Below are 17,765 nucleotides of genomic sequence, written 5' to 3'. Positions count from 1 at the left end.
ATGCACAGCAAGATCTGTACTGTCTTGTGTAAGTTTTTTTTATTTCTTCACAGGTCTCCAAACGCAACTGTGGCAGATTGTTTCAGTGGGAGGCATTTTAACATATCCATCCATTTTTAATACAGATCAAAAGGCTACAATAACAGCCTGGGGAAGAAAAAATGTCCACGTCCAAGCAAACTGTTCTTCAATCCACAGTTTGCTCCTGATCAGTGTGTTATTGTCAACAACAGTAACTCATAGCAGTCTCTCTCTCTGTCTGTTAAACGCAGTCACAGTGCCGCAGTACTGATAAACAAACATAACAACCACTGTGGTTGGGAAGAGGAAAAGATCTTATTAAAAGGAAACTGAGGAAAAGTGAGATGAGCAACAAGTTTATGAAAACATTTTGCATGGTAAACACATACTGTAGGCAGTCCCTAAACTCTTGGAAATTATATTTTGTGATGGCACAAACAATAAATAAATAATTGTTTTGCTTTTGCATGATATCCATGAACGTAAGAGGGTGAAGGGACAGGAAGAGTGTGTGCATACAGCTGTGAGCTGCTTGTTTTCTTTCGTCCTCAGAAAACCTTTGCATTCAGCCGAGTACAATGTGAGGCACTGTCTTCTCATCATCAGAGAACAGCAGGTCTTTGAAATCATTTCCAGATTTCCCAGTGCATGCAGTATTTCGAAGACTTGTGAGATTTATTTATTGTCATAAGTAATCCTCATATTTTTTTAAATACTTGGAAGCTATCATCAACACTGAAAATAATTGGCCAATTTATACTACAACACTACTCTTTTATCAGACCTCTTGTTTTGTACTGACACCAGTACACGATACCTCTACAATATATGTTTAATACTTTGTAGAGATCCTCTGTATGAGTTCAGAGTAATGAATATATACTCTCTGTTGTGTTTAATATATCTAATACAGTGTCTCTTTGTGCACACTTGAATGTGGCCTCAGACAACTTTTTTTTTATTGCTGCTTCATCTTCTCTTTCCTCCTTTTTCCACTATGCGCTCCACTGTGCTTCATTACGGCGTTCCCATTAGTAAGTAGAAGGTGAGGGCTACAATGAGGAGTAAGCAGAGGGGAGAGTTGAAGGTCTGGTAGGCCGTAGAAGGCATGAAGATGTCCTCATACTTATAGATGCTGATCATGCGGTCACTGACAGGTGGATTGTCAATGTCATGCCTCGTGATGGAACCTGTTGGAAAAGGTAAGACGCAGTAAGATGTCATGAAAGACCAAAAAACCCACAAAGACAGTTAACTTCATACAACTAGATCAATCACCTTGTATGGCAGGTCCCCATGCAAACAGGTAATACCATGACAGGTGTAAGTCCACGAGTGTTTCCTCTCTGGGGACGTATAACGGCCGTTTGAAGCGGCAGGTCACGCGGTTGTTCTCAAAAATGCCCTCTTCGTCTCTAGCAGGGTTCCTTTTTATTTCCTTTGCCCACTGGCCGACGTTGTAGAAGTGATGAATCCGTACGCGTCCGTTGTCATCATGGACGCATCCCATAACATCGTCCCCTCCCTGAGGAAATAGCAAGGAATAAGAACTTTATTCTTAATTGCTACATATTCATTTCTTGAAAAAAAAAAAGGTTAGATTCTAATACAAAGTATAAATATAGTAATTGGGACAGATGCTATTATTAATGCAGGAAGGCCGAAATGATACTGCAGGCATATTTTGACTCTAAAACTGATTCTCTTAAATTTGAACAAAATGTTTGTGAAAATGAACAAGTGCTATGTCTAGTCTTCAGTTGGTTTTCCTGTAGCAATAGGCAGTAAAGGAAAAATTAAATTAAAAAAAGCAATTGTCAAAACTCCTTTAAATATTGATATACTCGAGTTCACTGTTTGATTGATGTCCATCATAATGGATATCAAACCAATCTTCAGCTGGCAGATATGTCAAAGTCCATTCGTGGGAGATTCATTTTGTAAGTGCTTTGAATTGTTATTATCTGTAACTGCTTATCCATTACAGGGTTGTGAGGAGCTTGAGCTGATCGCAGCTACATTGGCGAGTGGTGGAGTACTCCGTTGACAGGTCACCAGTTCATCACAGGGCTGACACACAGAGACAGACGACCATACACACTCACATTCACACCTATGCACAGTTTAGACAAACCTGCATGTCTTTGGGCTGTGGGAGGAAGTCTAAGGACCAGGTGAAAACCCACACTCCCACAGAGGGAACAAGCAAACTCCACACCAATGGGCCGGGGGTTTGAACCCAGAACTCTCTTGCTGTGAGGCAATAGTGCTAACCACCGCATCCCTCGAGATATCAGACAATACATAATAAATATTGATATGGTGCCAAACCTTTATTATGGGGCTCTAAACATTTGATTGCATCTATAATGCTTGTAAAAAAAAGTGATTGGTATGCAAGTGCAACAAAACAGCTAATTATGATCAAATATATATTTTAAACAATAATAGTTTACAGGTCTTGTTGTGCAGCTACTCACCATTTTCTTGTCAGAGGAGAAGCCTACGGCCACCCAGCCGTCTGTGTCTGCACTCATCTCATACTCCACATCTGTCCCGATGCGACGATAACTCAGAAAGTAGTCACATGTTTCTGCATCACACCCTGGCTTCCCATATCTGTATACAGACAAATACAAACTTTCACTTTGAAGGCAGTGCAGATCTATGTTGAGAAGGTGAGAGTCACAATATTAAGGACCAAACTAGGGCACTTTTTAAATGAATTTCCCCCAGGTTTCAGAGAACAAAGACTATACAGTTGGAGTATAGTCCATGTTAAGCTCCTTCTCTCTGAAGTCGGGGCCAGCATCTAGGATAAAGCAACCCAGGAGAATACAGCTGCATCTGTTCAGAAAGTGAGAGCTGGCAAAAGATGTATCCTTCTCTCACCTTATGCAGCCTTTGGTTACTCCACAGTCAGTGACTTTGATCCTGGCAAAGGGATCCACTGGCGGGGCTGTGGGGAATGGGTAACCTGCAAGAGGCAAAATCAGCACTCTGTTGGTTCCACACAAAAAAAAACAGTTGGTGCGTTTTCAAGACAGTCAAAGGGCCAACTACAGGGGAGGCCATCTGTGTGTGCGTGTATGTGTGTGTGTGTGTGGGGGGGGGGGGGGGGGGGGCAGCTAGGGGGAGCTGGCCTTGGTGCTGAAAGGCCTTGCACAGGTTGGAAGGTTGTACTCGAGACAAAATAAACATGTTCAGTCACTGCTTTCTGTTTATTAGCTCTGTTTATGTTTTAAGCTCGTATGATAGAAGTTTGTCTGCTTGTCAACAACATGTCAACAAAACGCACCAAATAAGAATCTTTAGTACAATGCATCAGATCCTCACCGTCATCGGACAGATATCTGGACTCCAGGAATTCGGAGGCGAAGGTGCTGTAGGAGTCCTTGTGAGGCTCCTGGTGTCCCGGCTCTCCGTGCTCCCCGTGGCCCGTCCGGAGTGCTCCCTCGTCGGTGGGGCTCGGCGCGACCCCCCTATATTCGCTCTGGATCAGCAGCACTAACAGCTGCACGAGCCCCCGCTTGGAAACCATGGCCAAATAACGTCAACAAAGAAGCGATTAAAAAATCGACTAAAGCAACTTGAAATCAAATCGGATCCCCATTATTGTTTGAATTTTGGTATTTTCGCAGGGACCCATCGCAGCGTCACCAAAAATCATCCCCGCATCCCCGTTGCCTGTTTGGCTGTTTATTCGCAGGAGTGTGAGGGGGGGATTCGGCGCCGATGACCGTGTGATCGCAAGGCTAATCCATTCCTAAATTACCCATATTTGTAATCGCACCATCTAATTCAGATACGCGCCCATAATCCTCTTTGAAATCCGAATCTAGATGCCAAGCAGTGCTGAATAATCTTCACATATTGTTCGGTCGGAGTATTGGCCGGATGAATGGTTTCGCCCGGCCTTCCCTCTCTCTCCTCCCTCCGCAGTCCATCACTATAAGATCCAATGAGGAGCTGCTACGTGCTGATATCAGGATCAATCAATTGGGGATTATTTATGCCCCACAGTCAGAGACAGAGAAGCTGTTTACAAATCAGTTCACACACAATCTTTCAGAGATTTGGAGTAGAAGCATGGAAAGGCTGAAATAAATAGGATGATCTGAAATAAAACTTATTGTTATAGCCACGATTTTAGTCCCCCTAAACTAAGACTAATGAAGTCTCTAAAATTAGCCTATTTATTTACATTTTTTCGTATTCTTAGTCAGTTATTTGTGCAATTATCCTACATTTTCTGTAACTGTCAAGTGTTTCAAGGCCCTCTTCACCATATATAACATTCTTCAAGAGAAATTCTTTATTTATTTAGCTAAAAGTTAAATTTAAGTGTACTTTGTCTCAAAATACTGAAATCAATATATAAAACGTGTACTCACCATGTTTTTAATCCCCAAATCTTTGTTTAAAGTACTCAAATCTCCTGATGAAAAAAAAGTGCATCCCGTGACTGTCTTCTATTATTTTAATGCAGATCCAAATCTAGATGCAACTGAAAAATGATTGCAGATTGTGCAGTCTTGCATGCACTCTCTGAATGCATTATTCATTTAATTTTGTGCACTTTTGCTTTAATTTGAGTATTTAGTTCACAATGTCACAGTATATCTCATTCCAACTGTTTTAGGAACATGGCAGCACAGTTGGTAAACCTACTGGTGAATTTCTAAATTCATACACAATTATAAGACAGACATGAATGTGTACATAATGTGGGAATATTGAATATTAACTGAACAAAAAGTATAATCTAACCGTCCTTACTCACATCCTCAAACAGTTACTGCATCCTCTGCTTTTTTTCAGTGGTTGTGCACAGTCCTGCCACTTGGTGGTGATATAAAGCCATGGTTTGAACTTAATGTTCAAGTCAGCTTAGGGAGTCTCTTCTTAGGCCACTATCTCTTTACTTCCACAGAAAACCACTTTCCAACTAATGCAATGCATGAGATATCGAGCTGCCGTGGGTTAGAAATAGATGCCTCATCAACTTTTCTATCTTACCTTCAGTGAAGCTGTAGGACAAACAACAAACAAAGTTTTACCTAGATATTTTTAAAGAATTCATTCACTTCACTACATATTATGAGCATACTTAATTATGGATTACCATAATTCAGATATACAGAAGGAATTAGGAGAATAGCCAATGATCAATCATTACTGTGCCTCTACAAATAAACATTACAGTATTTCAAATGCCTCTGACTCATGATGGGTGACAGTGAAATGAATAGTTGCACACTTCCTGTGTCCAGTCATCATATTCACATTTTCTTAGCACTTAATACGCCATGAGTCAGTCCATTTAGTCGACACTCTCAGAAGTGTAAACAGTACAGTGAAAGTTTAACACTGTTTGCAAGCTTAACAGACCATCTCAAAGGAAATCAAGTTAGCATCAGAATCATATAGGAATCATAATTATGGCAACCAGATCCCTAGAAATGAATGTAATACGTAATATTTAATTTCTTTAGTAACAGATTGTGCAGACAGTAGACAATCATATTTAATGGATCATCACAACACACCTCTACTCACAAATAAAGCACGTTTGGTATGCTGGTTTTGCTTATCTAAATGGCTTCAATATATGATATAAAAAGTCACTTCAACTGTTCAAGTTTGTTCAGTATTTGGCCAAATTCAGATTTATATTAGCAGGGACAGTAGAGGGAGGCACGAAGACTGAGAAACCGTCTGTGTCCTGTAGGTGATGCTGGTGTTACACAATCTGAAACAAGTAAAAGTAAAAGTGTAAATAGACTGTCAAAGAGGCTGACTGACACACACACACACACACACACACACACACACACACACACACACACACACACACACACACACACACACACACACACACACACACACACACACACACACACACACACACACACACACACAACACACACACACACACACACACACACACACACACACACACACACACACACACACACACACACACACACACACACACACACACACACACACACACACACACAAGCAACCTTAACAAGCAATATAAAAAAAAAATTTCACCAAAGTGCTGTAAGTAAACAACATGAACAGCAAAGCAATAGTAACTTAACAATAGCAAAACAACAAGAAATGGCAATTGCAAAAAGCTAAAACAGAGACAATTTAAGATCAATTTAAAAATTAGAAAACTACAGCAGGGTTTCCATGTATGTTGTAACATGTCTGTGGGTTTGTGTTTTTAAGTTTACATTGTTCAGTATATAAGTCTAAAGAGCATAATGCATGTAAGATGTGTGTTACTGTATGATGCATGCACATAATACATGTTTGTACGTACAAAAGTGTATGACCTTTAACCCTTCCTCTCTTCTCTGCAGACACAAATCAACCTGATCAATCGCTCCTCTTGTTCTTGATCCGCCCAATTATCACTCGTTTATCCTCCTATTATTTCCACTTCTACCACCCTCTCAGTCTCTCTGTCTCTCTCTCTCTCTCTCTCTCTCTCTCTCCCTCTCTCTCTTTCTCCTTCCCAATTACCATTCCGTGTAGGGGGCAATGCTTGCTGGGTAATGAGGGACTCTGGGTGTAGCAATCTTATCTTAATAGCCTTAAAGGGCCACTCATTAACAAAAACACTCACTCTGTCTCTCTCTCTCAGACACACACACACACCTAACCACACACATCTGTCCCTGCATATCGTGCCACAGGAAGGGATGGAGTGACGTTAAGAGAGAGTGAGCGTGGTACATGATGGAAGCAGTAGAAGGGAGAGAAAGAGAGAATGAGACAGGAGAGAGAAAGGGGATGGCGGGAGAGAAGCGATGAGGAGAGGGTGAGGCAGGCAGAGTGAGGGAGGGGGGGGGGTCTGGTAAATGTCAGCGGTGGGTCTCCTGGGCCTGAGAGATGAGTTAGTGACAGGAGAACAATGGCCGCTGGATCCATTCAGAAACACAGCTGTGTTTCTGCCTGGTGCATGTCTGGATCTGTCTTCTGCTTAGACATCAACCAGCGCTTCTAAAGGCACAGCTAAACACATACACACAATTTAACACATATTAATAGGAAAATGCATGGCTGGCGACATCCAGCCACCCACAACTGTACGTCCGGACACACAAGGTAAGCCCTGGATGTTATGGAGGATCAGCAGTGATGTGGGTGGCTTAGTCAGGGCTGTCAGTCAATAACAGCCCCTGTAGACTGGTAAAGACACTGAACATACGTCCTGCATACTCATATCCACTCTGCCCCTGCTTCTTCTCTTCCCCTAGTCACCTAAAATTATAAAGTTGATTAGATTCTATATTTCTCACAAATCTGCAGTTGGTAACTTTGATAAAGAACTTGAAGCTGTCACTATATCCGGACAGCATAAGTACAACAGCCATTCAGAGATGAGGAGTTTCTAATGCAGTGTCAGTGACTGCCTCAAATGTTTTTAAAAACATATTTCAGTGTGCTGTTCCACTGGGCCGGTAAGTAAATTGTTTTCAACATGGCTACCAGGGTTACAAACTTTCTTTGACACTGCGTTAGGGCCTCCTCAGCTCTGACTGGCTGTGGAGCGTAGTGGAATCTTGCAGGAGTGAGATTTTGTTACAGATTATCGGTCTCATGTTCTGTTGTCAGGAAAATACTATTTTAATATATGTTATCAAAAATCCTATGACAGGTCTATAACCAACAATGAATTGATCCTACGAACAGCATTGTTTGCGTCACCAAAGCATGATGTAGCTTATTCCTCTGTGCCATAGAGGTTATTGGCCAAAAACTATTAAAAAATGAATGAATTACATGTTTCATCAAGATGAACATAGGCACTGTATTTTATTTCACTCCCAAATTGTGATACACGAGAGGCGCAACAAGTGCCATGTAGTGCACCAAATCTGTATTTGTGTGAGTTTTATGTATTGTTAATGATCCCTTTTTCAGAAATAAAAATGCTTTACAGTTTTCTATTGTACGAACAAATGTGTTCGGGGCTGAATTAATTGTATTGAGAGGCATAGTTCATATTGCTGTTTTTGGTTGACAATAAGTAAAATAAGGGGGAAAAAACAGCAGAACAACTTTAGCCTCATTATTTAATCCAGGTCTGCCTGTTGTTTGACTGTATATCTTCTTCACCTCTCCTCATTCCCTTTATTCTGTTCGGTGGCTATTGCTGTATGGTATGTGTAGTAGAATTGCAGAGGTCTTATGTTATTCTCTCATAGAGCTGCAGAAATAAACCTGTAGATTTAGCCTTAATTTGACGTCTAAACTCAATGTTGGCTACCTCCCACCTCATTCTCTATCGGAGAGTGGCTAGATCACTTATCGACTTACCCACTCTTATAACACAAAGCTATTACCCCTGTCTCTAACCCTCTCACACACACAAACAGTAATAAAGCAGGTCTGTGATCTAGCCGCAGGCCTCCCCACCCCCAGGGCTTCATTTAGGAGTTGTCAGAAATCACTTTACTCACAGAGGACAGTAGGCACTATTGGCATGTTCTTCTGCCTGCAGTGCAAATGCACCTACACCCCACCCCTCCCACCTTAACAACCACAAAGACACTACAAAGACATGCATCCTTACTGGTGTATGCTCATTACACTTATTAGGTAGTTCTCTGTAAGAGTATGGATGTGTACAAAAGCATGTCTGTCTTTATCTTATTTGCATACTTTGTTTGGTTTGTGCAGTTTGTCTGTTGGGGTCTCTGTGTGTACCAAAGGCTGAATGCATCCATTGTGCTGATGAAATGTTTGCTTTGGAGATAAGGAGGCACAGATGAAACATCGATCAACACTCATTAAACATCTCCAACTGTGGTGATACACATTCACATGCACACACTCGGTCACATGAACACATACAGCTGATAAACACAGAAACATTTATTTAAGCCCTGAATGTATTTGATCTCATTCGAGCCTCTCATACATTGGTCTCCTGCCATGTGAGTGACTCTAAAAGCTTGTATTGACAGCTGACTTAAAATGCTTGTTGTCGTAGACTTATCCATTAAGCTGTGACACTGCTCTCTCTCTCTCCATATAGACATGTCGACCGGCCAGGGCCTTAAGCAGTGATTATGGTGTTGGGCAGTGGGAGCTGGGGGCTGCACCATCATTAGTCTGGTTAATCAGAGCATTGCTCCAGGTTAAGCTCCGCAGCCTCAAGAGACAGGCTGATGAGCTGAGAGCCGTGCCCAGCCTGCAGTTCTCGGGTCTGGGCTCCAGTGGCTCCCCTGGCCCCTGACTGCTCCAGCCAGTAATCTATAACTCTCCCCTGGAGCACCACACAGAGGCTCAGCCTCCTGGACAACACTGACACGAGATGCATGGTAATGAGACACACACAGAATGACACACTGTCAAACACACCTGTTCGCACACACCCACACTTCCCACTGATGCACTGTTAGAAATCATCACTGAGTTTTATTAGTTTGCTCTGCCTGGTTTCCTAGTGCAGTGTAATATGCTTAATAGCACTCCAAAAATAAACGAGTCCTTCTGTGTTTTACTACTTAGCAGTGACCTTGACTTAATGACCAATGTGATTCAACATCTAAATGCTTAACTACCCCTGTCTACGGAGCGCAATAATAACCAGCTCAGCAGAATGAGTGTATAACGACCCCCGGGACTGTTGGGTTTTCAAACAGGAACGACCCAAACACATACACACTTGTACACAAACAAATTCCCATGGGGCAGTGAGGGTCTCAGCTCAGCAGGGACCCTCCAGAGAGGTGTATCTGAGCCAGGCCTACCATTGGCCAGCATCGTCTATCCAAGCATCCCCTGTGAGCTCATTAGCCCCAATCATAACCACTTCCCTATATCTACTTTACATGCTCCATCCATCGCCACCCTGCCACACACAAATTACACTCTCCATCAGAATCGGACGGATAGTGTGGGTGTGTGTGTGTGTCTGTGTGTGTATGTGGGTCTGTGACCGCAGGAGTGTATGTGTGTTTAAAGGACAAGGAAGGTCGGCAAGCCCCGTGAGCCCCTGACATTTCCCAGTGGATTTTGCAGACCCAAGTAGAGCAGAGTAAAGTGGGCGGGAGGCGGCATGAGGGGACACGACCGGAGGTGAAGAGTGGGTAGAAGGAGGCTAAGAAGTATGTTTTCTGGTGATGAAGTGGACGAGCAGGTTTCAATTCTGGGCCCCTGTACAGTTCTTTTATGCTGCGTGACCCAGATGGGCAGTGAGGGAGAAAAAGAGGAAAGAGTGGGAGGCAGAGAGAGATGAAGAAAGAGGCTTTTCATTTAGAAAATGAGTGTATGCTGCAGACACGGGAAGGACCCCAGAGAACCATAGAATGGGGATGAGACAACAAAGAGCCCCACCATCAGTTTAGTGAATGGATCTGTCCATCTACCCCTTTTATCTCCCGCTGCTCTCTTTTTTTCAGCATCTCTTCCTCTCTTAATCAGCCTCTCATTGTGCCATTAGCTGAACCTGAAGTCTTAATCAGTGGCTTGGCACAGACACCATCGTATATCCACTGCCCTTCTACACACACGCGTACAAACACTAAATAAACACATTTTAATGCGACACCAATCATGTCATCTACTCAATGAGCCCTCCCCCCCGCCTCTTGTCGCCCACCACCCAAACATAACACATGGGACGCCTGTCTCTCCCGTCCATCAGTCAGCCAACACACTGCCAGTCTAAAAATATAAGTGAGTGTGTGTGTGTGTGTGTGTGTGTGTGTGTGTGTGTGTGTGTGTGTGTGTGTGTGTGTGTGTGTGTGTGTGTGTGTGTGTGTGTGTGTGTGTGTGTGTGTGTGTGTGTGTGTGTGTGTGTGTGTGTGTGTGTGTGTGTGTGTGTGTGTGTGTGTATGGCTTTTTGGTGTAAATTCCTTGGGGAGGTAGAACGATTTTAACTCAGTAACCTGAATCACCTCCTATTCCAAATCTTGGGTGCATGAATACTGTACACACACACACACATACACAAACACTTATGCATGTCAGTGAGTGTGTATTGATAATGTTCATTAGCATATTTATGATCATTGCCAGCCCCTTATTGTTTGCACGCTACATTAATCTTCATCTGTTGCCTGCCGACTGACAGCTCAATCTAACAAGCCATCACTGGGCACTGGACACAAACACACACACACACACACACACACACACACACACACACACACACACACACACACACACACACACACACACACACACACACACACACACACACACACACACACACACACACACACACACAAAGTATGCATAGTTGTACACAAAGCATACTTGCATCAACAAACGAGGGGCATTGTCTTCACACATGCAGACACAGACACACACACACGACACATTCAGGCAAACAACGTGATTGACATTCACCCCTGTGAGCATTATCACCGGAGGTTATCCTACCCAGCTGTGTGGGGGTCTGCTCGGCTTCTCCCTGTGCAGCACTGTGGAGTTGTGCCCCACAGGCGAGTACACATTCCTTCTGGGCCATAGGTGGGTGATGGTACCCCTTGATCAGGGTGCACCAAGCCACTCTCTGTACGTCTGCCTGCACAAACACCTCACATATGTCCTGTCATCTATCCCGACCCTTCCGCCCACGTTATTACAGACTGACATATTCACAGAGGTGGCCCTAAGCCAGCACTTGCCCTCAGGTCAACATAAAGAATGTAAAGACACAAACACTCCTTACAGGGGTGAAAAGGTAGGAGCACGACAGAAACACCCAGGGTGCTAAATAGTACCTGGAGAGTGTGTGTGTGTGTGTGTGTGTGTGTGTGTTAAATGAGTTGACAGCATGTGTGCGTGCACAAATGGGCACTCGTGCAATGTGCACTTAAATGTTAATGTCTTTGTTTAAAGCTATGACTGACTGACTGACTCACAGCTGATGATTACTGGCTGAATGAGTGCTGGAAACAAGCCCAGTTCAATGGGCGGTCTGTTCTCCTGTTGCCTCTTCCTTTCTCTTCTTTTTTCTCCCCCTCCTCCTCCTGTTTTACCCTGCTGCTCCAGGAAAAGCAACCATGGAGCCAGGATATCTGCCTGCTTATATGTAATGTATGTAAAAGGTAGGAGCACAACAGAAACACCCAGGGTGCTAAACAGAGTGTGTGTGTGTGTGTGTGTGTGTGTGTGTGTGTGTGTGTGTGTGTGTGTGTGTGTGTGTGTGTGTGTGTGTGTGTGTGTGTGTGTGTGTGTGTGTGTGTGTGTGTGTGTGTGTGTGTGTGTGTGTGTGTGTGTGTGTGTGTGTGTGTGTGTGTGTGTGTGTGTGTGTGTCTACATTTATCTGGGATATAAATTAAAGATAGCAGAAGAATGAAAGCAGAAAGATCATAATATATTTTTAAATCCACTTCTATTTAAAGGGTTTTCAGCATGTTGACTTTTCTTTAAGGAATAGTTCAACATTTTGGGGAATTACCTGAATGACCCTGAATGGAGTCCTGCATGGGGCTCTGGTAGGGGACTCCATAGTTCTGCTGGGAGACTTTAACGCCCACGTGGGCAATGATGGAGACACCTGGAGAGGCGTGATTGGGAGGAACGGCCACCCTGATCTAAATCCGAGTGGTCGTCAGTTATTAGACTTCTGTGCTAGTCACAGATTATCTATAACTAACACCATGTTCGAACATAAGGATGCTCATAAGTGTACGTGGTACCAGAGCACCCTAGGCCAAAGGTCGATGATCGATTTTGTGATCGTATCATCTGATTTGAAACGACAAATGAGTAGTGCGGGTGAACTGGGAACGTCTGGAGGAGGCCCCTGTCCGAGAGATCTTCAACTCACACCTCCGGCGGAGCTTTTCTGGCATCCCTGTGAAAAGTGCCAGAGTAAAGTGGGCAGGAGGCGGCATGAGGGGTGGAGGTTGGGAGCATTGAACCGGAGTGGGCAATGTTCAAAGCTTCCATTGCTGAAGCTGCAGCAGTGAGCTGTGGCCTCAAGGTCTTAGGTGCCTCAAGGGGCGGTAACCCTCGAACACCGTGGTGGACACCAGTGGTCAGGGAAGCTGTCTGACTGAAGAAGGAGGCCTTCCGGGATATGCTATCCCAGAAGACTCCGGAGGCGGTTGCAAGGTACCGACAGGCCAGAAGGGCTGCAGCCTCTGCTGTGTCAGAGGCAAAGCAGCGGGAGTGGGAGGAGTTCGGAGATGATGCCAGTGATGGTTGCTTTGTTTTGCAGTCAATGTTGTCTCCAGTTTACCTCTTATGTAGTTCTTTTCTCTCAGTAGGAAATAGTATCGCTGTCAGAAATTTCCAATATCTCCAACTCCAGGAGGTTGACGTGAAAGTTTTTTCCGACTCGTTGATTGTAATTATAGTCTGTAAGATATGATGTGAATGCAGCTGGTTAGCTATGTAGAAAAATCCTCATTTTGTATTCCACCTTAAAGCTCTGATTGGTTGTTTGTTTCTCCAACTACAGGTCTAGACAGATACCTGGTTTCCAGGAAAGTTAACCCTCACTAATTGTTGCGTTGTAATGTATATGTTCTGTTGTTTTGTTTTGCTTTGCATTGCATTGCTGCAATGCAACTCGTTGTGGCTCATGGGGGAATGCTGGGTCTCTGTAAATCACAAATAATTAATAGTGTGGTCTAGACCTACTCTATATGGAAAGTGACTTGAAATTTCTTTTGTTATGATTTGGCAGTATAAATAAAACTGCATTTCAGAGCTCCCTGCTGGCAGTGTTACATACAGCAGTGTTAGTTTTACCTAATTTCCTGTCTAGACAGGATGTTGTTATTCGGGCAAAGATGAATGGCCGCGTTGTGTGCATTAACTAAGTTATCTTTGTCCATCGTCTTCACATGCTTTATAAGACTCAATGTCTATTGAGTATGTTTGTTTAATAGGCACAATCTGTTAATTATTTCAGAAAATAGTATCTTTGTTTGTAGATACTCTGATTCTTGTTTGCATGTATGTAACTCTGCTAATGTCAGTTCTCATTGCATAATTATTTCCTATTGGGCTTGTGGATAACAGCCAGTTGCAGTGTCTTCATTGAGTCCTGTCAAAGTTGCCAGGCAACCAAATGACATGCTGCAAAGTTACTGGATGGACGGATGAATTGTTGTTTAGCGCATAAGGATTAAACAAACACTGTGCTGGTCTGATACACTATCTTCTTACTTAAACACTCAAATTTATAAATAACTGTAATAGAGGACTGTTTTTGAAGGTTTATTGAAACTAAAAACAAAAGGCATGTTTGTTTCAGATACAGTGTAAATATAACAAAAAGGTATGCGAGTTCTAGGTAACAGTGCGACACTATTGACCAGAAAATGCATGTAACGTTGACAATAAAGAGATAAATAAAAATTAGAAGCATTCCGTTGTGTAAAGTTTGATAACTAATTCATCTTATCAATAAGTTACGTATTTGTGAATCAGAACATAGTGTGCAACCCACGTTGTTTATCTTGTCTTGTTTCTTATCTAACTGCACCCCATCAATGATGTTGGGCATTTCCTCGTAACTTTACATCTGAAACAAGACTCCTTACATTTTTATAGATAAACCTCCTGTGAATTAGATGATATATGAAATCTATGGACTCGTTTGTCTTTGAGCTATAAGATGGTTTAAAATACAACACGCAGGGTAGAAGAAGTCGTAACGCTTCTCTTTCCTGGGCTATAAAGCTATTTTTATAGAGGCTATCTATAATATTCCACTATCAGAGATTATAGAAGTTTTATTGTGATCGCCCACAGAGAGAAGAGTTTTATGTAGCTTTAGTAAATCATTCCTTTCCCTGTTTGATATCAGCTCCTAATACTGTTTTGCCCGTGTGAGTATAAGAGTTGAGCAGTGTTAACATTTATGAGGTGCAAGCTAATATATTTGAATAGTTTATGGAAGCAGTAAAGAGTGAAATACATAATTCGCTAACATGTACCATGTAAAACGGCTCTTAAATATGAGCTGTGAATACAAATGCAGATTTTCTATTGTTTAAGCATATTCTATCATTCACGACCAGGAAGGCTCTTTCTCCGCACTGCATTTATCCAACAGTAAAACTCCTCCTGTCTCTTGTGCAAAATGAGCAGCAAGGAAGGGGGTGTTATCTTACAACGATGCATCTTCACACATCACAGAAAACTGAGGAATACATGTATGTCCAGATGTTTTCTTCCCACTATCACTGATTAAAACAAATTTCCATTCATCCAAGAGAAATGCCTTTTTTGTGTGTTTGATAAATTAGGTTGAAAGAATATTTTAACCTATTGATTGGTTCAGATTACAGACACACACTTAACCTGTTTTTGCTGCTACCTAATCCAAAATCTGCAACTGCACACCTGACTTTTTAGTTGATATCGCACAACACCTGTGTTATGGAACAGATTTGTTAAATGTTCATATTAAAGAGATTTGTGTTCGACAACTGTTTGTTCCCTGTTCAGACAGCCTTTTTTAACCTTTAGATATTTTTACTCTCTAGATCTGAGTCGACGACCACAACCTCAGAATTTCATTGTACAATGAGAATAAAGCTTTTAATCTTGAATCTCGAATGAAAAATTTTAGTAAGGCCAACCTAGCACGGCTTATTCATGATGTAGACACCACTGTGGTAAAGACAAGATTGGGGGGAAAAGACTAAATAGATTATTGTGTGACATCTTTTGGTCAAAGGCGAACTACTCAATTTCTGAAAAGATGTATTATAACTTTTATTTTGTTATACATGCCCTCCAGCTTCTTGAATTAAATGAAATGGTAAAAAGAGAAATTTTTGCAATACAGTGAAATGGAAAAGATCCTTACTAACTTTATTTAAATTACTTCTGCCAGTCTTAATCCTACAATCATAGCAATTCATTATATTAAAAACTGCATTGCACACACACTATACATTGCTTTAAACACCATGCTTAAATTTCATGTACATTTCTCTGTTTCAGGGCAATGATTCCATGACCTGGTTAGTGTGCCGAAGGTTCGGATTGATGTATTAACACTAACTGTGTTTCTTTCATCATCAGCTGCATTTAGCCCATGATTAACTCCCAATCATATGGCGTGATTAAGCCATAATAAAAATATTCCATACATATTTAATATTCCACTAACAAGGAAACCAGCTCCCAAACTGCCAACAAAATAGATATACACCCATAACACGCACACACTGCCACATACATCTCTCCTTTCCTCGCCTGAAAACACACACCTAAACATTTCACAGCTATCTCCCCCACACCCCGGTGCTGGTGGAATTAGAAAACCAACCCCGCGGTCTCATTAATTAATTAAACACCATGTGCCAGTGGCACCTGGGTACCGGTTATCGCTGCCACTCAGACACACCGTGATCTCAATAACCACCCCACCACAGGGCACTGAGAGAGGGGAGGCGGGGGTGGAAGGGACATTGATTCTTCTTTCACAACTTTGAGGTAAAGACAGTTACTTTAAAGTAGGAGGAAAACAGGAAGAGATAGAAAAGAGACTTCATACGCCATCCTTCTGCGGAGGCAGTAAAGTGGGGCATATTTAAACTAAACAGAGCCTGTTTGCGGGTCCCTACCTCCTCTACAGGCTCCAAGGGGTCTTTTTATCATCTTGCCTAGTGGGGGCCCTAAATCACTGACGCAACGCCCTCCTCATCATCTACTCTTAATACCTCTGCATGTGCAAACACCGCAGGAACACACACGCACGCACACACGCGCACCCGCACACACGCGCACACGCACATACACACTTTAATTCTTGCCATAGTAGCCTTTTCCATTTCTAAGCTGCCTTTAATAGCGTTTCCTAGCGAGTTCCAATCTTTACTTTTAAGAAAAGGTTAAATAGATGTATAATCTACATTTTAATACCATATTTGACACATTTGCTTTATCTTATGAACTGTGGACCAGTGTCAATAACAGCTGTCTCATATAAATTGAAAAAAATACATTTTATGTTATTTTAATATGTTTTTATGTCTGAAGTGTGGTCACAAGTTTGTTTGTTTTTACATTGCTCACAGCTCACAAAGCAGATCCCAAAAAACTACCTTAAAATGTCATTTAAGTATCTCATTTTGAATTGTATTTATTTATGATATTGAATGACCATCAATAAAAGATCAAACAACCCACAACAAATACCACAGTTATAAATATACAGAACTGGGATTTCCAGCTTATAGAACCCAGATTTAAAATTATACATATACTTTATTTTATTCTTCATCAAAAATATCAGGATCACTAACATAAATTGACTATCACTGTGATATTCCAAGTGCTTGACTTTAGTATCAATTCTTAATTAAAGCAGGGCCACCTGCACTAATTGGATCTACAGGGATAAATGGTTTTCAGTTCTGAAAAACAAGCACCGCTGGTGTCTTTGCATTTCAGCTTTTGAATCTGCCTCTGAAGAAATGTCTGAATCAATATGAGAAGTGGGAATTGAAAAGTCAATGCAGGTTAACCACACACGTTAAACAAACTGCAGCAGATATCAGAATAATTTGTTTTTGAATGTTTGACTCACGCTGTCACCCTGCACCTGATAGAATAATAGAGCACATATTCGATTAATAGGTAACATATTAGGCTGCCTATCATCTTGAAAGGGTTACAGTCAAGGCTATCTGCGACTAATGAAGACATAGAAACTATTACATAACCTGGTTACAGCGCACCAATATTTAGAAAATGCATTTCAGTCGGTCTGTTGACTTCAGCTCACAGCAGCA

The 17,765-nt window shown here is 42.0% G+C and overlaps 1 protein-coding gene across 1 annotated transcript; it reads right to left on the bottom strand.

Annotated features, from left to right (window-relative positions):
• Window positions 1-278: 278 nt before the first annotated feature.
• Window positions 279-3,667, bottom strand: frrs1l (ferric-chelate reductase 1-like). Its single transcript, XM_083918307.1, has 5 exons — window positions 3,358-3,667; window positions 2,914-2,998; window positions 2,502-2,640; window positions 1,300-1,546; window positions 279-1,211 (listed from the first exon to the last, which is right to left on the bottom strand). Exons 1-5 carry the CDS (start codon window positions 3,560-3,562, stop codon window positions 1,039-1,041), a joined length of 849 nt encoding a protein of 282 aa, XP_083774433.1. The 5' UTR covers window positions 3,563-3,667; the 3' UTR covers window positions 279-1,038.
• Between the last annotated feature and the right edge of the window lie 14,098 nt (window positions 3,668-17,765).

The sequence above is a fragment of the Echiichthys vipera genome, assembly GCF_963691815.1.
Source record: "Echiichthys vipera genome assembly, chromosome: 8".
In the NCBI taxonomy this organism is placed as follows: Eukaryota; Metazoa; Chordata; class Actinopteri; order Perciformes; family Trachinidae; genus Echiichthys; species Echiichthys vipera.
The sequence above is the reverse complement of the archived record's forward strand: the minus strand, read 5'-3'. Positions and strand labels throughout refer to the sequence as shown.

What these genes read in the sequence shown, in the direction of transcription:
- frrs1l (XM_083918307.1), bottom strand. Translation starts at nt 3,562, where the DNA reads ATGGTTTCCAAGCGGGGGCTCGTGCAGCTGTTAGTGCTGCTGATCCAG. An exon ending in TCTCCTCTGACAAGAAAATG is followed by an intron (nt 1,547 to 2,501) that starts GTGAGTAGCTGC and finishes CTATTTCCTCAG; the next exon opens with GGAGGGGACGATGTTATGGG. An exon ending in ATGGGGACCTGCCATACAAG is followed by an intron (nt 1,212 to 1,299) that starts GTGATTGATCTA and finishes CTTTTCCAACAG; the next exon opens with GTTCCATCACGAGGCATGAC.